The sequence below is a fragment of the Micrasema longulum genome, unplaced genomic scaffold, assembly GCF_059751315.1.
Source record: "Micrasema longulum isolate JH-2025_06_02 unplaced genomic scaffold, ASM5975131v1 h1tg000411l, whole genome shotgun sequence".
Classification (NCBI taxonomy): Eukaryota; Metazoa; Arthropoda; class Insecta; order Trichoptera; family Brachycentridae; genus Micrasema; species Micrasema longulum.
Genome location: NW_028277611.1, coordinates 285,834 through 308,374, shown reverse-complemented (window position 1 = coordinate 308,374; position 22,541 = coordinate 285,834). Strand labels below are relative to the sequence as shown.

Sequence of the window (22,541 nt, the reverse complement as noted above, 5' to 3'; positions counted from 1 at the left end):
TACAAAACACAAAAAATGGAGTGAGACACTGTATGTGTGTGAACATTGCAATGCGCAATGTGGCTCTCCATAAAGGCCAATGTTGGCAAAACTATCATACCAAAATGAGTTATTTAATTGTTTCAAATAAATATGAGATGTTTGAATTGATTAAACCCAGTATTTTCATAATTATGACACTTTTAAGAAGCCCTTCACAAAGAATGAAATTTCACAAAAATGGGCCGGGCACAGGGTAAATTCTATGTGTATTCGGCCGGTGCTCAAAGTGTTTTAATACGGTTTTCCAAAATATTGTAATCTCTCAGTGCGATAAAGAAAAGATGTCTCCGAGCTATAGTAGGTATATTATTAGTTAGGTGGACGAGAAATATTAAAACTGTAATATTGCATTCCTCGTGGACTAGCACCTGAAGCGTCGGACTGATCCCCTTACCTTCATGTAACAGATGATCAAATAAGCTATATTTGGAATATAAATCCAGTGCCCTATGGAAACGGAAATATAGGTGATGTTGATCCATAGTATTATGACGCGACGTGCGAAGCAAACATTTAAGAAAAATGAGTACTCTGGCAATTACACCTGAATTTTTTATTAAAAAATATAATTATATACTTATATCATGCCTAAAACTGTATTTTATATGCAAAAAATTAAGTCGATCAAGTGATGTACATTGTAATTAATAATTCAAAATCAAACCACAGTATGTCACTAATACGCCAGAAATGTCTTTACGACATTTTTATTTGCAGCTTTATTTATAGTTTCCCAATAAAATCAAAACACGAAGGCTATATTTTCAGCCAACTAATTAAAAGCTGACCCGATGAAAGATAAAAGAAGTTATTGACAAGGCTTCAACGAAAAATACTGAAAGCGAACTTTTCAGCAGTCTCAAAATAAGATTATTTTATTATGAGTTTGCGAACTCTAAAATACTTTTTTCCAATTAATTAAAAATGATATCTTTACAATAAATTCACGCGAACACTTTTATCTCGGATGACACATTTAAAGTTATGATTTAAACCAATTTTTCGACAAAACATTAAGTTAAGTAATTCGATTTACATAATGACCAAGTGGCTTATTTTAAAGCTTAGTTTATAATTTAATTAGATCAAAAAATAATTATATTGATTCAGTTTGCTGCAATCAACAAACTTGTATGTAATTTAATATTTTTTTTAAGAAAACTTTTGTGTTTTTATGATTTACTTAAATATTTATATTTTGGGAATGAGTAAACGTGAAAAGGTAAAAAAATTCTGTTAAAAACTAACAAAATGTAAATAACTCAGAAACCGAAAATGGAAACCAAGTTTTAGTAAAGGAGAGTTCGAACCTTTGATTTGTGAGTTCGAAACCTACACACGTGACCAGAACTTAATAAATAATAAAAAAATTATGCCATAATTTATAATTATAATATATACTTAAGCAGTGGAACATTAACTTGTAAATACGTCACAAGTACGAAAGAGTGGGTTATCAAAAATATGGTTAATTATTATCAAAATAAAACATTGCTTTCAGTATTACAAAATGTTATTATTTTACAAGAACACTTCTACAGTTTCGGGAGAGCACTTTTTCTATCGTAGGGTGATAGAAGATAAATTTTTATTTTTATTATAATTTATAATAAAATGTTACGAATAGAATGCCGATTAAATTAATAAAACGTACTTTTGATTGATTTCATGTTTATTTTGTAGAACTTCATATTTAAACTTATAAGATAAGAGCTAATTTAAAAACCTCAAAAGATAAGGTAAATATTTTTTAAAACAATGGAATTTAACAACTGGAATGTAACGACTGTAATGCAGTTTACGTACACATAATATCCTTTAAAATAAAAAACAATATTCTCAATTTGCCCAAAACTTAATTCAAAATAATCATCAAATTCATATCTCAAAAAAACCTATTATACATGTTGAAAAAAAGGGCGTATACTTTAAATACTCGAACAATTGGAAATAAATAAATATTTAAACAACCCCCATTTTAAAATAAAAAACGAACAAACCAATCTAAAATCTTCACCACTACTAAACGTATTGAAATAGACTGTTATTTTACACAATGTACCGTTATGTACACGCTTGCACGATGCGTTATTAATATATTTATCATTTTACAATTGCATTTATATTTTTAGAAATTCTTCAAAATATAAATGTTGTATAAAAATACATTATGTTTTTATTTTTTTTTTCATAATATTAATCATTAGAAAGAACACCGAACTATATGATATTCTTCATATATTCTCCACAACTATTATCTAAATATATAAAACTATAAAGCTTCATTAATTATTTTACAATACATACATGCGTGTCAATAAATACTTACTTTGTTATAAATTTAATAAAATTCAAATATAAACTCCCAAATCCCCCATTACCTATTTAACACTTAGCCTTGCCCTTAACTATTGGTTTTTCCCACAATTATGATTAATGTACATGCAGTTCATAAGATTATTTTTATATTTTAACTTAATTACCTTGAATTATATAAGGACATTCAATCCATCTAATCTTCACATTCGTTTGAAAAAGCATAAACAAAGCAAAACAATTGTCACGAAATTTTTGTTTTTAAATTTGTAAAAATAAAATAAAGTGTTCAGTAGACTCAAATCAGTGTTTGATTTCTTATATTATAAGTTTAAATCTATGCTAATTAAGTTTATTCTAAATTATCAAAATTTTAAAAATAATGAATTGACGGAATACGAGTAAGTATCTCTTTCTCGCATGCATGTTTGTAATATGTATTCATTTAAATTATAATGAAAATAAAACTTTGCTATAAGTATTACACAATTGTTACAAAATAACAAAAATGTTACAAAATTGTGTAACACTAAAAACAAAGTTTAATTTTTATAATAATTTATAATGAAGTCTTACGAAGTGAATGCCGATTCAATTAACAATATTGTATTCATTTACATTATTGTAAGCGATTCAATAATTTGCTATTATGTAAATGGTGTGCAGGTGCTCAACTCATCCGAGCCTAAGGGGGGGTATCTTAGCAGTGGCGAGCGGTGAGTTTTTAAATTGGTAAGCTATGAAAATTCTGATAAAATGTCCATAGCGGTATTATAGCATATAAAAAACAAGTCTATTTTATATTTAATAAATAACTCCTAACAAATGGCTCCAGCGGCTAATAGTTTCAGTAAAAATATTTTCTATTGTAGCACAAACATTTGATTTAAAAAATACAATTTAAAAAAACATCATTATATCATATAAAGAATACTAGCCCTTATGAAAAAGTATTGAAAGACTAAATTGCATTAATGGAAAGCTGCAAGATTTTACTGTAATCGCAACTGTAATTTTTCGAACGAAATTCTAAAGTTTTAGATTAAAGACGTATTTGAATTAGTGATTCTAAAGGGAGCAGAGTAATTTCGTGTAATCCAGTAGTAATAATTTTGGCCAATAGAGGCGCAACTAGTCGCTGTATGGAATAAAGGAATATGATATAAATTTAATAACCAAAGAAAAGTAATATATTTTTTTGGTGATGTGTTTTTTCTATATCCGTGTTTTTTAATACTACAGTATTATAAAACATTACTTACGATGTCAAAAAAATATGGTAAGCTGCATGTAATCGATTATAAGGAGTATTCGCCTCTTTTTCAATAACTTTGTGGTTAATCATTATGTTGATTTTATTTTTTTCAAATGTTAAGAATGTACCAAAACTTTAAAAATATTTTTCTATAGCATTCTTTCAATAATAATTCACAAATTTCTTAGCTTTCCGTTCATTCAAAGAGCAAACGTCACAACTTATCGCTCGCTAGTTTAATAATAATCTACACGTTAGTCAGTTCGCATGTGTGCTTTTTGCTATTCGGTTGCTTGTTTCCAGCAATAACAAAAAAATCCGCATTTCGTGTTTTACATTTCTAAATTTTGAAATAATACAAAAACAGTTTATTTATGCATATTACACAGTTGTTTTATACATTATACTAATGGCTGACTTTACGAAATCGGAACTTTGGGAAGTCCAAATAATTTTTATTTGTTGTACTTATCTGTTCACCGTATGCGTATCAATATTTTTTATATTATTTTCTTCCTAATAGTTATAACATTTTATTGTTGACAAAGCGAACAGGTTTAATTAACATCTCTTATCAAAATAATTATTCGATTTTTTAAATTTTATATTTTAAGCATTAACTTTGTGGTCAAACGTTTTATTAAATTCAAACTTATTGCAACAGAGAGGGAAAACATTATTGAGAAGGAAATATGGAAGTATAGGCATTTACAGGGCTCATGACCTGTGATTGGCTGGTTTAAGTGTCCACTTTACACACTGTGTAACATTCACCATTTTGCCCGTGTTTAAACATCCACATTTCCTCAACTCTTCCATCTGTTGACTTTTGTGAAGTAAAAGAGCTGAAACCTTTATCCAAAATACCAAAATCACCTATTAAGCAACGCCTGAAAACAATTTTCCATTTTTTATACTTCTTCTTTTACCAGGTAGTTAATTCAACAATGTTTGAGTATGTCCAAATGCTAAGCCCTGTAAATGCCCAGACTTCCATATTCCCTTCTCAATAATGTTTTCCCTCTCTGTTGCAAAAAAATTAAATACGAATAGCAAATCCATCCAGTCTGCAAGCATTTGGACATACTCAAACATTGTTTTATTAAGTGGTTAGTACAGTAAAGCTCCAATTATCCAGATTAATGAGTGCCAGATTCGATTTCTTTTGAGATAATACAGCTAATAGAAAAAAATATTCATAAAAACTTACTAAAAAAAAAAAAAAAAAGAAAAATCCAGAAAAATTAGTTGGGCTATCAAATTTTAATTAAAAACTTCTCATTATTTTTTCTGATAACGATCTGGATGTTTGGCAATTCGGATAACCAGACTTCAGATTCACAGAGTTCTACCGTATATTAGAATTGCACATAACCACTTCCCTTTTCGATATCTACCGGTTTCGAGGCGTACCTGTTTCTTAGATTTTAATAACATATTATGTTTTAATATTCGACCTGTGCATGTTTTACACCGAAATTATAATTATTTAGTGAATTTAATGTTTTTTTTTATTATTATTATTTTTTTCTATTTTTTTTGTTTTTTTAAAATAAACATGATAATAAAACAGAGTATTAAAAAAATAAAGCATAATTACATATCAATGAAGTACATATTAATAGTAAACAAAAATCCCACAAAGGCATGGCCTGTTCGTGGGTATACAAGAGAACGTTAAAGAATTTTTGCTCCTAAAGTAAATAATGGAGAGTTATAATAATTTTGTATAGCACGAGAAAGAAAAAATAAAGTATTCTGTAAAAGATACAATGGTATTTTTTTATAGTAATTGAAAAAGGAAATAAAAAATATTTTTAAAAAACACAAAAATATTCCTTATTATTAAAGGGCAACAAAATAAATCATAGAAAAAAAGAGTTCATATCTCTAGTTTGAATCCAGGATAGTGCATGTTTTTTAAAAGAAGCAAAATTTTGAAAGTTTGGAATCAATGAAATATTTTCAGTAAAAAATAATTAAAATTTTTTGGGCCTATGAAATATGCATGTCTCTGTGCGAGCCTCGTTTTGCAATGAGGTATTTCTAACACACGTATTAAGTGTCATGTTTATTGTCTCTGTTTCCAGCGATATTGTCATTGGAGGTCGAGGTCACGGCTAATCCACGCTAAGGTCAATGGGGTACTTAACCTTTACTACCGAAACCCTGCAAGTATCATAGTCGGGCTATCAAAATCTGAAGCGCCAATCTGCCTGTGGATTATTCAAAAATATTCGTGAAATAAATAATGACAAATTTTATGACTTGAATTTGAACACATATTGCCTCTAAATTGTTATCAGGGTAAATGAGATATGTATGCTAAAAATTACAAACAAACAATCAAACAAACAAGCCATCTCACGTCATTCCTAGGAAATGTATACCTATGTAATATTACACCACTTTATTTACTCTAAGCTGTTGCTTGCTTTACATTACATAACATGCCAATAATCATGCACCCCAGTTCAACTATTATTATTATTATTTTCTATTTTATTTATTTAACTTTTTGTATATTATTGTAATTGTACATTGGCGGGCTTATTGCCAGATGGCAATTTCTTCCAACCAACCAATAAAATAAAAGTTTTATTTTTATAATTCAAGTTAAAACATATTCCATACAAAATAAAGTTAAAAAATCCCAAAGAGATATAAAAATATAAATAAATGTATTTGTATATAAATGACATTAAATCAATACTATTACTCAATCGGAAAAGAAAGAGGAAAAAATAATAGAGAAGAGATTAAGGAAAAGAAAGGAGATGTTTCTTCATACGTGATTTAAACAGAAATACTGTAGTAACATCTTTGATGGTGGATGAGAGATGATTCCACAGTCAAGCGGCATGGACACTTTATGAGTTAGAGAAGAAAGAGGAATTGTGGAGGGGTATTAAGAGAGTGCTTTGAGAGTTAGAACGAAGAGGTAAACCATGAACTGGTACGGGTTGAAATTTTTCACGCAGGTATATTAGAGCGTAAGGACTATGAAGTACATTGAACAGAAGTGAGAGGGAGTAATAGTGTCTCCGTTGTCTAATTTTGAGCCATTTCAGTTGCCTACGATAATTAGAAATGTGGTTATATTTCTTAAGACCAAAAATGTACCTTATGCATGTATTCTGAAGTCGTTCAAGTTTATCGAGTTGCTCACAGTTTAAATTAGTCATGGAAACATCAGCGTAATCTAGAATGGGTAGTTTATAAAATATAAATTTAGAAAAAATTCCAGATATCATTCGTCTCGTATTCTAGAGATTGGCTCATTTGTTTTCCTTGCAATAAATACCGGGTTTGTTTCCTGATATTATTATATTAATTACTTTTTAACTCTTGTGTGGCTTTGATGTCACACTAGTCGACATAAGATACAAGACTTAATAAATTTCTCTCTTTTTTTTTTAAGGAATTTTTATTTAATTTTAATTTTTTAAGGAATAACCCGCTAAGCTAATTTTTTAAAATGATAAATTCGTATTTTTTTGTAATCTTCAAATAGACATTTTCATACTGGATTTTGAATGTAAAAGTTGTACGACTATGCTGGATGTTTTTTTTATTTTATTTATAACTGACAGAGGAAGGATGAAAGCCGAGTGAACGCGGTCGAAATGCAATCTCTTTGACGAATGTGTGGGAAATCAATATATAACAGGGTTACGAATGATGAAATCAGGCCAGAGTGTAAATCTGAGTCAAGTATAATTGATACGATTAAGAATGGGTACCTGAGGTGGTTTGGTCACGTAGAACAAATGGACGACGAAAGAATGGTAAAACAAGTATATATAGCGAAAATGAACGGCAACGTGAGACGAGGACGACCAAGAAAGACGCGGCATGATCAGATAAACCAAAATCTTAAGTCTGGTCATGTCAAAAGCAGACAGAACCGAAGGGCATGTATGACAAGATGTATGAATGTGGAAGAAACTAGGAATATATGCCAGGATAGACGTGTGTGGCGGTCCAGTCTCTCTGCCTACCCCTACGAGGAAATGGCGTGATGGTAGTAGTAGTAGTTATTTATAAATCATATAACACAAAGTATTTTACAAGTATAGTATAAGAGAAAGTATGGGATGTACAGAGTGGATTTATGAATGGTAGAGGATGTATGGATCAAATATTTGCATTACGCAATATGACAGAAAAGTTTTTGGCGAAAAACCAGAAGCTTTTTTGCGCTTTTGTTGATTTGCAAAAAGCATTTGATCGAGTTGACAGGAAAAAATTATGGATGGTTCTATCGGAGTATGGAGTGAGTGACAACCTTGTCCGCGCTATTGCTTCTTTGTACAAAGATAGTGTAGCGTGTGTAAGGGTAAATGGGTCATTAACTTCCTGGTTTGACATCCCTAAAGGAGTCAAACAGGGATGTGTAATGTCACCGTGGTTATTCAACATATACATGGATAAATGTATAAAAGAATTGAAAAGTATGGATGTGGGAGCGAAAATGAGTAATCTAACTGTCAGTTGCCTTCTGTACGCCGATGACGCAGTCCTCCTAGCCGACAGCGAAGAGGAACTGCAATCCTTGGTTACAAAGGTTTACGAAGTGTGCAAGGAGAGTGATTTGCTAATGAATGTGCAAAAGTCGAACGTCATGGTCTTTGAAAGAAATGTAACTATGACTGAATGTAAGATTGTAGTAAATGGAGATAGTTTGAAACAGGTCGAAGAATTTGTATATCTGGGTAGTATGTTTACTAGAGATGGAAATATGGACAAGGATATTGAAAGGAGGGTTAGTGCCGGTAACAGAGTTAATGGTGCCTTAAAGTCTGTCGTAGCAAATAAGTGTCTATCGCAAGAGGCTAAATTAGCAGTTCATAATGGAGTTCTGGTACCAACCCTAATGTATGGAAGCGAAGCATGGAGTTGGAAAAAAAGGGACGAAAGTAGACTGAATGCTGTTGAAATGCGATCCCTCAGGCGAATGTGCGGAAAAACAATGTATGATAGGTGCCCTAATGTCGAAATTAGAGCAGAATGCAAGGCTGAGTTAAGCATTATCGACAAAATTAAGAAAGGTCTTTTGCGATGGTTCGGTCATGTGGAGCGAATGAATGATGAAAGAACGGCTAAAAAGATTTATGATGCGAATATGTCTGGTTGTAGAAGTCGAGGAAGGCCGAGAAAGACATGGCATGATCAAGTACAACAAATTCTTGAAAGTGGTCATGTGAAAAGTCGGAATAATCGACGTGCGTGCATGAGAAGATGTATGAATGTGAAGGAAGCAAATGAAGTGTGCCAGGACAGAGTGGTGTGGCGTTCTATCCTCTCTGCCTACCCCTCCGGGGAAATGGCGTGATGGTTAGTTAGTTAGTTAGTTAGTTAATACGTTGAATTATGGAATATCCTTAACAGATATCCACACTGTAGAAAAAAGTAGTTATCACGCGCCATTGTTCTTGAACTTTGCAACAATGGTGATTGGACTCATAAAGGTAATAAACCAAAATCAGTGATCGAACATCCCATTTCCAAGACAAACAAAAACTTTTTTTTTCCGAGTACCTCAGCCTTGTACATGACACGTAAGGCTACTAAATACAGGGGTCCAAATATATTTAAAAATAAATAAAAAAATACGTTGAATTTCATTCCCAGGAGTTACAACAACTCAATTTGGGACATAAATAATATTAACATTTAGAAAATAACACATATTGAGAACAACAAAGAAACAAAGCAAGTTTAGCACCTTTATAACTAAATATAGCACAAAAATATTCATCTTGTTACGCGATGAATGGATGTCTGTTAATTCAGCAACAAATCTGTATAAGAGAGAATCATGACCAATGAATAATGAAGAAACAAATAATATTTTTTTACTGATACATAAATATTGAATTGATAATTATAATGTTAATCATGGTTTATTAACAGAAATATCAAATTTTTTATCTACTACATACACACTTAGGTAATAGATATTTCTTAAATAAAATTTTACCATATTTTATTTAAGAATGTTTTTGAGTAAATTTTCTCAAACCTAGTAACCATTTTTTTACAAATTTATTTCATTGAATCCGGGGTATGGTTTTGCAATGTGTGGGTAACATATTGAATATTTTGGGGCCCAGAACCCTGAAATTTCATATCATTCATATATCTAAAAAATAAAATACAAAGGACACATGGATGTTGTGAATTTGCAAAAAAAAACGCTCACACAAATGTGAGAGTTAAATCATAAACTCTGTTATTGCCTAGACTTCTGTATTATTAATAGTTTTATCCCTAAAATTAAATATTTAAATATCGATATCAACCCTGCGAGGGGTAAATCCAGAACTTGTCTTAAATGATTCATTCGAACATACGCAAAATATTGTTAATAGCCGAAAATAATAACTTGATTAATGAAACTAATATCAGCCAAACCCTTAGTTCAAAGGTGAGTCATTCTACTAAAATAGAACTTAGAAAATATTTGTAACATTGAAAGGAACGTAATATTGTAAGTTAAATTGTAGTATATTTAAAGCTGTTTATGGTTAGTGTCCCGGACTAACGGATCAGAGTATCGAAGTTCGAACACCGCTGTACCACAACCGGAAGTCCAAACAATCTTTCCCCTACTGTGCCAAAAACAAAATGTGATCTCTCTCGCTCTCGAGTATACCTGTGGTATCGAAAGTGAGACATAGAGACTGTGTGAGACAATCTTATTTTCGGTATTCTTTTACTGCATACGCTATAGCATGCGACGCATCGGTAAACTTTCGAATGTATTGGTGATTTATCTCCGATCTCTGATAAAACACTTTTCTTAGTGCCAAAATTTAAAAAATATATATACCGATACTTAATGTGTACTAGTGATACATCACCAGAAAGGAGGGTTAACTAAGACCAAAATGGCCATTTTTTTGTAATTTCCTCTTAATTTTCTATTGTATCATTATGATTCTCACATAAGACGAAGAATACAATTCTAACTATGAAATTAGATAACCCTTGACGAGTGTTTTTGACTCGATGGCTACTCTCAGGAAAAAAACCTGAAAAGGAAAATCGAGTGGATATAAGCCCGCATCGTACTACGGTGCTTGAGGTCTCGAGTTCGATTCCTGGCAAGGCCGACATGAGACATTTGTTTTGAATGAGATTTTACACTGTATCGATCACTTAACCTTTACTGAAACATCAAATTCACATTATCAAGATACGCACATCAGAGATTATAAAAATGAAGGTGCAGATTTCCCGTTTTGTGGTAAATCGTTACCTGCATAGTTTCATTTACAGAAATATAGTTTTTCTCGAATCTCTGGGTCTTTTTAATACTAAAAAATATTGTAAAAAATTAAAACGACCAACGTTTAATGGGTTCGTCAATTTGTTTCGCACATTGATTTACCAGGAAACCAGGAAACTGCAAGAAATGTATTTATGGATTTACGATTGTTTGATTTCATCTCATAAGTACCACGATATTATTACGGTTCACGTATAACGCAATCTGATTGGATTATGGACCCTAAATTATTATTGGTTTATCAAACAAACTCATAGAAACGTGTACTAATATAATTCTAGAACATCTGTGTGAGGATGTCGAAATATTTGAAGACAAACACCTACTAAATTTCATTTCTAAAGAAGATGACTTTTTTTTTTATTAAGATAAAATCAGACGTTTTGTTAATAATTGTATTTTACATACACCTAGTTAATTTTTTTCTCAAGATAATGATAAAAAATGTTACATAGTCAAAATAAAAATATTCAATATAAATAAAGAAAAGAAAAAAAGATGCAATGTGTGTAGGTTGGGTATGAGGAAAGAAAGTGGAGCAGAAGGATTTAGTTTACGAGGACTGAAAGATGTATCAACAGATATTTTATTATTTCATTTTTGAGAGAGGATATGAAAATCTAGGCACCTACAAAAATGAACCAATGCGAAGTAAGTCTCAAATAAAAACTTTAATGCTAAAATATGAGTAAAATCGTAATGTTACACAGTGTAAAGTACTTTCAATTTTTTTTTAAATTGTTATTGTGGACAAAAAATCATATTCAAAAAGTTTTGTATGCACAGTCAGGGAACATTATGAAAAAAAACATTAAAACAAAAATTGTAAAATAACCCATTAATTTTTTTTTCTCTCTACTATTGCATACTGTTCTTTCTTTTATTTCTTAAACTTAATCTTTAAAAAAATATGTTGTTTTATACAACTATAATGCACGTAAAAGGCTAATGAGCGTGAGAAATTAATAAAGAATGTTACAAAGTGTGTAAAGTCGCCACTTAAACCAGCCAATGACAGGTCATAAACCCTGTAAATGCCTAGATTTCCATATTCCCTTCTCAAAATTGTTTTTCGTCTCTGTTGCCACAAATTTAGAATTAACATAAGGATATTCATATGTACTATTTTAAGACCAATTAAAAGAAAAACTCATTTGGTTTAAAAGTCATGATGTTTTGGAAATCGCACAATCACAAAATCTCGTTTCCTGAACATTTAATTTAATGTGACTCCCGTAATTTATTCTTCAAGGTTCAGATTATCTCAAATTAGTCACTTTTATTGTAGTTGCAACATGGTGTTAAGTTATTTATTTATTTGACGGACTTATGCAGTCCATTCTTACGATGGTTAACACAATTTCATATGATAAATACAGGCACTAATAAAATAAAATCCAACTAAATAAAATTAAAGCGAGGACAAAATAAAAAAGACTACCTCAAGACAAGATCCGGTCTATCTTAGTGATTTTTCAAATCTATAAAGGCGTACACCAAAAAAGTCCAGGCCTTATCTCGAGTTTACAATACGACACAATCGGGACATTGGTGCATGCAAACCATAGTTTGTACTGTGTTGATGTATGATAATTCAGCCATTAATTTGTGTTTTGATATTGCCAGGAAATGGCATTTCACGTTGCGAATGCGCGCTAAAGGTCCTCTACATTTTGCATTTCCGTGTTCACATCCGTGCAAGCGATACCCGCCTTTATTGTATAAATATCATGAAACTTCACATATTCACCGCACAAAGCGAGCCTTTATTAGGGAACTTTAAACCGGAAGCGGAGATATTTCTCATTTGGTAACCAAATGGCTGCCAATCGTAAACGGAAGTATTGTATTAAGCTAGAGAACATACAACAATATTGTAGTTTTCAAATATATGTAGATATTAGTAATTTATTTATTAACGGAGTTACTCCATTAAAAAAAAGGCAAAAACAAATATTTATAACACAGGCACAATGGAATAAAATACAAATATAGAAAATTAAACCGAGGGCAAAAAAAATTGTTCACTATTTAGACGAACAAAGCAATAAACGTTGGACTAATGAAAGAACTAAACTTGTCCGTTTACGTTTTTTACTTTCTTGCGAGAAAATTAACCCGAAAAAGGCAGGTAGCCCGGTAGGCAAACGCTGACTACTAAACTTATTTCATTTTTTGTTTTTATTTATTAAGGAAAAACAACAGTTGTCATATAAGAATAGAAAATAGAAAAAAATAGTAAAAACATCTAGTTAAAGTTTTTTATAAATATAATGAGAAAACATGTTACACAGTAAAGAGAAAAATAATATATTGTATTCTTATACACGAGGAAAAAAAAGAGCTAAGGAATTGGAAATAGAGTGGAGGAGTGGAGAAGAGGGATTTTCATGATATAGTTGACCAATTCAAAATTTTGATATCATAATAAAATAAACATATTTAAAGGAACATTAACTTATTACACACTGACAAATGTTTCGTTTTACAGTGTTTTAAAAAGTTTTTTTTTGAAGTCACAAAATTTTGTAATTAAAATATCTAAATGGGGACAAAGTCAATTAAATTTGGAGCAGCTACGATAAATGAACGAGTTTTGAACATAATTTTATAACACCTCTATTTCATTGGTTGAAAGAAACTGCCATTGGACAATGAGCAAGCTAATGAACAAATAAGCATGTTCAAAAGTTAAATGAATAAATAACCCGTATAACTTTTGACGGAGGAATAAATTCAATATAAAATGGATCACGAAAATTACTGGAATTTTCTATAATTCAAAGTTAAGAATGGTTTTCATTTTAGGAGCTTAAAAACTTGCGTGTCCTTTTTGTAAATGAAATCCCAATTTGTTTAAAGTTCTACATTGCAATTTAAAACGGAAATATTTATCGAGATTTATTCACACGTCACACGATCACACCAACAGAATAATTTTATCACGCTATAAAATTAATATATCGTGAACAGCCGTGATAAAATGATTTACACTCGATTAAGTTTTTTAACAGTTGAGTTAAAGTGCTAAATATCGAGTTCTCTCCGTAAACCGAACCTATTATAATTTGTTTAAATGTGAACTATTAAAGTAGTCTCTTTCGGTTACAAAAAAATAAATATTTTCAGCACTAAATTTACGATTTTCCACGTTGAATAATATTACTACGTATATAGTTTGTGTAAAATAACTAAAATAAATGTAATATGCTTACATGTTTTAGAGTATGACGGTTCCTAACTTACACTATATAAATGTTTTAAATGGTACTAATGAAGAAAATTAGTGGATTTAATTTTTTTTATTGACTTTTAACTTTTTTATTATTTTTTTTTATTTGTTAAAATACTATTAAACTAAGCCAAATACTTAAAAAAATTCTTATTCATCGTATGATCAGCGCTTTGATTTTTTAAAGTTTTGTTCTTCTGAAATAACTCCGCGTGTGACGTCAGGGGTTCTTTTATGCATATTTTCCGTCAGTTCTGTCAATTGGACCAATCGGACCGTTTACGGTGAGCAAACTGGATATCTTTCACAGCTCAATTATCATTGGTTGATTCATATAAACCAGTAACGCCATTCAAAGTAGTTCCTTTTTTAAAATTAAAAAATTATTTATTATTCTTTTCGTACATTTTCAAGAAACTTTGCGGTACAATTATTTGCAAGAAAACATTTTTTGTTTCAATTTCCCGTAGGGCTGAAATTCCCAATAAACAATTTTTTTTATTTTCGCACCTAATGATGAATATAACACTGCATTATTACACCAATCGCAGCGTATCTTGATCATTTTTATTTCATGAAGGTTAGATTATCGTTCCTCCGCTTCAGGTTCCAGTCCAGGGACTCTAGTGTCAAAACACACTTTAAAATAAATATTTCAAATCAACCATGTCAGGAATCAAACCCGATACCTCTTGAATGGTAGGCAAACGCACTGACCAAATAGATACCCAAAATAATCATAAATATCGGGTTGTGGTCCTGTGGCTAGTGTCTCGGACTCACGGCTCAAACGTCCGTGGTTTTAATCCCACTCTACCCCAATTTGATTCTCATTTTCTAATAGTGAGGTATTTTCAACTTGTTGAAAATGGCTCTCAAAATAAAAAAATGGGTAAATCATAAGAACGTAAATATTTCTATAAAAAAAATTTAAAAAATTCAATTGCTAACATGTGTTCAATGCTCTACGTTTTTCGTCCTAGCTTCAAATCATCAGAAGAGTATTAAAGGATGTAGGATCAAATTAGTTATCATTTTTTCAAATAAATACGTCAAACGAACACAAAACAATTTTCGAAATATATAATATTGTATTCTCTAATGCGCTTTACGTTTACGAAACACAGTCATTTTTCAATATCATGCACACATTTATATTATTCTCTTATCTTTAAATTTAACAGCAATACGTCAACAGAATACTACATTTAAAAAAAATATCTATAGCATTATATTCTCCAATGAATAAATGTGGCAACAATACGCAAAACGTCCATGAAAGACAATACGATTTTTCAAAATATATAATATTGTCTTCTCTTATGTTTATTGTCTTCTCTTATGTTTATTGTCTTCTCTTATGTTTAAATTTTATGACGATGCGCATAATCTCTTTATAGTAAGATAGTATTCAAAATAAAATACGTGTGTTTGTGTCATCTCAAGCTTTAATAACCCATCCAAGCTTTAATAACCCCTCCACGCTAATAACCCTTAATGTCGTTGTCTAACAAAAAGTAAGGGAATCATAAGATTTTACTATTTGAGACAGTTTAAGAGATAATTTGTTGTTCAGAAAAAGCTATCATTGTTTATTAAATATAACTTTAGTATGACATTTAAAAATAAACAGTTGGCCTCGTGGTGTAATGGTCAGCACGTTTGCCTACTATGCAAGAGGTCTCGGGTTCGACTCCCGCCATGGTTGAAAAGAAATATTTATTTCAAAAAGTGTTTTTACACTAGAATATTTCATAACTGGACCGGTACTTGAAGCTCATCTTACATTTATGTAACAAAAATGATCAAGATACACTGTAATTGGTATCACAATGCAGTGCCCTATGCACCATTAGGCGTGAAAAGGGAATGATGATGATGCCTTTTTTTTATAGATTGTATATCATTTTGAATTTATTTCCATACCTTGTATTCTATTTATTTTGTAATACTTTTAAACTTTTTCAAACCCTTTTAATTTGTAGAGTATCATAATTTCTATTCTGCTTTTGTAAATAATATTAAAGTTTAAAATATAAAAAAGTCTGGAGATAAATATTGATGTCCCTAAATGAGTTCTTTACAAAAACTCATTGGGAATATTTTATAAAATTATGTAAATTTAAATAAAAATAAAAATAAACATTAAAAAAGCTAATTAAAAATAAATACAAGCAGGTTGTATAAATACCCGCTAGTATTCATCCAATTTCATTCAAACGATTTTATTTATTATTTTAACAGCTTATGCCTTTAAAACGATATGCGGTGGCTGAGAACTTTGATGAACGTGTATTTGAACATTGTTTTTTTTCCACTCTTGCAAATTCTTCCACGATACTCCGTGAAAAATACAGTTGCACGGTGGATTGATTATGCTTAACTAAAATCGAAAAAAACTGACATTTCACCGTTGCGTTTTCCGCACAGTAATTTCAGAGATACAAAACTTTAAAAAATCATAGCGCTGATAATACAATACGTTTTTTTTTTTTTTTTCGTTAGTTTCGTAAATATCTATTGAAAAATAGAAAAAAAACACTCATTCCGTAGTGTGAAATTCGGTACCAAATACATCACTATTATTTTTCCTTTGCTATTGAGACAGTCAACTGTTGCGTGTGAAACAAGAATCAGCCTTCAAACTTGTGTCGTGTATAAATGTAAAACAATCGAATTTACCTAAATATAACTCGTGTATTTTGACCTGACATGACATGAGATAGAATCACACGAAATCAGCTGTCAGAACTTCCACGCAAAATGGCTGCCGCTGCCACCATTTCAATTTACTTTTAATAATCCATTACCCGCCTCGAAGCTTGCCAGTAACCATTTGTTATAAATTTGTTTCGTTTACGAAAAAAGCTTACACGTCTTCAACGTACTAACGATGAATATATGACCTCGAGGTCAAAAAAAGTTTGCTCATCCAATGTGATAGTAAAGGTTTAATATTTTATAGAAAATAAACGAACGCGTTTAATCTACAAACTATTAAGGAGAGACAGTATACTAGAAAGCACGCGTGAGTTAAGTATTTTTTACGACGCACAAAAACACGTTTTTTGTAGATGTCTCAAAAATACCTCAGGCGACGTGATATTGTCTGGCTCCGATGTACTCTCAGACTATGTTTGCCTTTGACAAAAAAAAATATTCACTCGTTACAAATTTATATGAATAGGAGTGTTTAAGTGTTCATTAATTAATACCAGTCCAGGGACTATAAAATATTCTAGTGTAAAACACTATTTTAAATGAATATTTCAAATCGACTATGTCGGGAATCGAACCCGAGACCCCTTGAATAGTAGGCAAACGCGCTGACCATTACGCCACGAGGCCGACCTTAGTGGGTAGATTATTCCACAATCGAGCAGCTACTAACACGTGCCTGAACACGTACAAAAAATCAAATAAAGCTTGAAAAAGTTTTCCATTACTATTTGGTAATAAATTATCTGTGCTTATGGTGAAATAAGAAAAACTGGATATTAAAGACGCCATTGCAAAAACTTTATTCCTCACAGTAAATAATTTCTTAAAAATATGGTACGTTTTTTATTTAGTTATTTAATGCTTGAATTACTGAATTACAAAACAAATTTATTACAGTGTTCCAAATAATAACTAATTTAACACAAAACATAAAATACCATAAATCATGTCAATTATTTTTGCTCAACAAGGGCTGATCCTAAAGGACCTATTATTCAAAAAAGCTTTGCTTATTTTTACATGAATGCGTTATTTTCACGATATACATTTTTTACTAAAATCAACACGTTTTTACGAACTCAGCACAGACTTTGGAATGACTATCTCAATAAATAATCTTATTAGGAGTGTATTTTTCTATTTTTTAAAATAACATTTATGAGCTTTCACTATTTTTTTTTCCAAATGTTCAAATATTCAAGGATGATTATTCTTTAATTTTAAATATTTTTTTTACTCTTTTTGTCAACTTTTAAAAAATATTTTAAACCATTTTATGTGGTTATGTTGAATTTTTTCTTTCTTCTTATAAAGATTTTTTTATTTTTTCAAAGCATTAAAAACAAAATAATTTAACATTATTTTGTATAAGTACAAGAATTATCATGTATATGCTCTTTTATAAGAATCTTAATTTAAAATAATGTGTGACCACCGATGGCAAACAATTATATACTATAAAATTTATATTTGAAGCACTAACTTTGTGGTTACGTATTGTAATAAAACAAAAAAAAACTTACTAAACAATATTTACTTTAGTCCACTCCTATCTAGTTTTAAAGATCGTACCAATCTCACATTACACTTCCCATCCTTACAAGACAAAAAACTTATTTATTAGCTCCACGTGTAATATTTAGTAAACATTGATAAAATAAAATAAGATACAATTCATAAGTTTGCAAACATCCGTCATCATCACCAAAGTACTTTCGAAACTACCCAAATTTTTACCGGACACGGAGCTATGAGAAGTTATCTATATAGGTTTAAATTAAGGAATGATGACTATTGTCCATGCGATGATATTTCTTCACAGAGTATCGAACATCTGTTATTTCAGTGCCCATTTTTCAGTTTACAACGCCATAATCTTGAAGCAGAATGCAGGAAAGATGAAATATCCTTTACAGATATCAAAAGTAATAATGCAATTAAAAGTAGTTATCACGCGTTATTGTTCTTGAACTTTGCAACAATGGTGATTGGACTCATAAAGGTAATAAACCAAAATAAGTGATCGAACATCCCATTTCCAAGACAAACTAAAACGATTTTTTCCGAGTACCTTAGCCTTGTACATGATACGTAAGGCTATTAAATACAGGGATCCAAATATATTAAAAAAAATAAAAATCATTAGTTAATTATACCTTGAAAATGAAGCTTGTTTAGCTTTGAAACCAGTCGGTGGAAAAAATAAAAAATAAGTGGTTATAAACAAAGTTGTTGTTATTTATTTTACAATTATTTCATAGTTTATCGGGGCGTGTTTCAAACTTTTTATTTTTAAAGTTTATAAATATTTTAATAACATGTGTATTTTACAGAATAAAGACTTTATAAAATAATAAAAACATGTACAACATTTGAAATGATACCAGGAGTAATTGTAAAAAAATCATTTTAGAAAAAGCAAATTCCATTTTTTAAGGCGTATTTATCAACAAAAAACATGAAGACTTATGTACAAAAAATACGACGAAAATGTTGCAAGAATTTTGAATACACGTAAAAAAAAAAGAATTTGCCTACAAAGGTTGGGAATAATCCCAAAATACTTTTGATAAAAATAATCTAGGGTGCTAATCTAAATCTTCTCGCGGAGATAGAGAGTGGTTAATTTGACTTTTTAGATTTTTTTTAGCTTCAAAATAGCCACATTGATGATAAAACGTCAAATGACGTAAAGTCAGTTTGACATTTGACATGTAATTTTTTTAAAATTTTAAAACTGTTTAAAAAACGGAAGAAAACAAATGTGACTTTGCCAATTCGACCAAATTAAAAGTTTTGGGTAATGCTTAATGTCGCAATAATTTTAAAAATGGAAATTATTTTATTTGGTTTCTCGTATTTGAATTTATTGACGTTTAATTATCAGTGTGGCTATATATGAAGTAAAGTGTAGTCGCATGCAAAAAAATAAAAATCCCTAAATTTATTTATTCTCTTCCCGCGAGAAGATTAAAAATAATGCTTCTCGTTTGAATAAGTAAGACGAGTAAAAAAATAAAGTTTAAGTTCTCGCCGTTGGCTGTATTAGAAACCAATTTGACATATTTTTTTTTGTCTTACAAAACAATTATAAAAAATCTATTTTTCTCCGTACTTTCATTCTCTATAGTAAACCGAAACGAATGTGAATGTAAAATTCATACCACGCCTATATAAAAAAACGGTAAATAGCATACGCGAATATGGAAATCAACTACCTATAGGCGGGATACTGAATGTCACACAGTGTGTACAGTGATCAGTTAACTCAGCCCATAACATATCATAAGCTCTGTTAATGCCTAGACTTCCATGTTCTCAATGGCTTCATCTCTGTTGAAAAAAAATCTAATAAAGATACTGTTCATTTAGTTTATCACATTTCGTTTCGATATGTTATGTTTTCACATATTCGTTTAAGATATTTTTTCTTTGTAAAATTATTGTGAATGATGTCGACTTTCGTAACGCATAAATAAACCGCGTTTTGGTGAAAACATTATTTTGATTTTCTTTTTTGTATGAAAAAATGTAATTATGTCATGACAATTTCTATAAAAATCAACGTAGCTCTGTGTTTGAAAATAATTAATTTCAAAATACGTGTCTTTCTTACGTATTTATGTTGTTCTGAATAATGTAATGTGTGAATACCAGGGGGGAAATATGATCAAGGAGATGTCGGGAGAAGTTACCTGGGAGCATGCATGGCCGCCGTGGTTTCCCGCGCAGGAAGTGCTGGCAGCAGCTGCAGCACACACACCCGTTCCAGGAACCTGCGATCCGGATACATTTTCATAAATACATCAATGAAAACAAGATTTAAAATGCAGACTTAAAAAAAAATGTAATTCAACAATGGTGGTTCCTACATAAGACAATGAAAAGATGTACGAAATATTAAAAAGCTAGGATTGAATTCTAAGAGAGACGCAGGTGTTATTTTATCCACTCCGCCTAACTCTAAATAAAAAGAATAATCTATTTTAAAATAATCTATCTTTATCAAAATGAAAAAAAAACCGTCCCAGAAAAAAATGAAAGATACGGAAAGATTTTAATTTTGAGTCGTGGTGACATTCAACTAGAACTAATAATAAAATGATGCAGGATTCACAGTATATTTATGAAAATTGTACCAGCAGAGATTTTTAGAGAGAGAGTGATTAAAAGCCTTCTTTATAAAACACTGCTAGTTTGAGGATTACTGTGGCTTGCATCGTTTTAGAACAATTTAATATTAGCATATGAAAAATTTATCTCAAACATAGCCATAACACACGCTTCGCGTGATGGTTTAGTAGTCCCTAAAATATGTAGTAAGTATGGTAGCGTAATTTTTAATTCTGAATTTAGTAACTAGCATTTTTAGTATGTTGCCAAAAGAACACAAATTTAACATCATAATGAGAGAATGCCTACTCACTCAATTAAAGTGATTACTTAATAGATCTATATAGGTACAGTATCTACCCAACAGATTACGAAAATGACTAATCAATTACGTAATTCTTACAGGATTGTATTAAAAAAAAAATATAATTGCAATTTTAAAAATTCACTTTTTAACTAAGTATTATCTTTAAATTTTATGTTTACGAGTACAATACAAAACTTTTTGTGCCTAGTTGCATGTGAAAAATATTATAATTACAATAGTAAAATATTTAATAATTTTGTATAAAAAATTGTTTATACTTCATTACTAATTTAATTTAATTAATTATGCTCTTACCTTAAGTTGTTCCTGCTTATAATCAGGCTGGTACGGTAGTAACATTCTGATTTTCCCCCATCTATTGAAGAACAGGGCAATAGCACCTATCCATACTATGAGAACCAGGACCACAATCCCAACTTCCACACCTCGAATCTGTAACAAAATACAAAATATTATTGGAAGCACCGCGCGTCGACCTAAATAAACTCTAATATATACGATTCTGACAATTAATTTTGTTTTACAGAAAGTAAATGACACGCTTACAAAATAATTTAATTTCAGTATAATATGTAATTCATGTTCGATCAAAGCTAGACTACAATGCGGTTTTATTTCCAACACCCACGTTTAGAAGCGAAACATATAACTAGCAGAGGAAGGTGAAACACATATATATGGCGAGAATAAATGGTAACGTAGGACGAGGATGACTAAAGAAGACGTGGCGTGGAAATGGCGTGATGGTAGTAGTAGTAGTATCTTAAAACATGGTTGATGGCCATGTGAGTTTTGTCAAATAAGTAATTTTATTGTAGTTTCCTTCCATTCAAATACCCGGTCAAAGTGATATAATATAATGTCAGCAAAGTGCAGCATCTTATGGTCTGATACGTCTACGATACAGAATATAAGGCGATATCTTGAACAACTGTGGGTGGCTTCAGCCAGACGACAGAATTTGATCCAGGATACGGCTCTACCTAATGTAGGGAGTACCGCTTTACCCACCGTTAAACTACTGGGAGTTTTACTCAATTCTGACCTATCTCTTGACGCTCAAATTAGTAGAACGATAAGTTCATGCTTCTACCAGCTGATACAAATTAAATGCATACGCAAAAATTTGCCGGTTGTTGCCGCCCGTCAATTAATAAATGCGTCTGTAGTGTCTAGAGTCGATTATTGTAATGGTATCTATGCAGGTCTACCAATGAACAAAATGACTCGCCTACAATCT

The 22,541-nt window shown here is 30.7% G+C and overlaps 1 protein-coding gene across 3 annotated transcripts in view; it reads right to left on the bottom strand.

The window, feature by feature from the left end:
• Positions 1-22,541, bottom strand: part of LOC148281767 (fibronectin type III domain-containing protein 4) — a 340,574-nt gene that overhangs the window by 122,044 nt on the left and 195,989 nt on the right. For all 3 annotated transcript variants that reach the window (XM_088226139.1, XM_088226140.1, XM_088226141.1), the window contains exons 6-7: positions 21,596-21,733; positions 20,556-20,636 (exon numbers count right to left, since the gene is read on the bottom strand). In XM_088226139.1, coding sequence (XP_088082265.1) covers positions 20,556-20,636; positions 21,596-21,733 — 219 coding nt within the window. The remainder of the gene's footprint in view (positions 1-20,555; positions 20,637-21,595; positions 21,734-22,541) is intronic.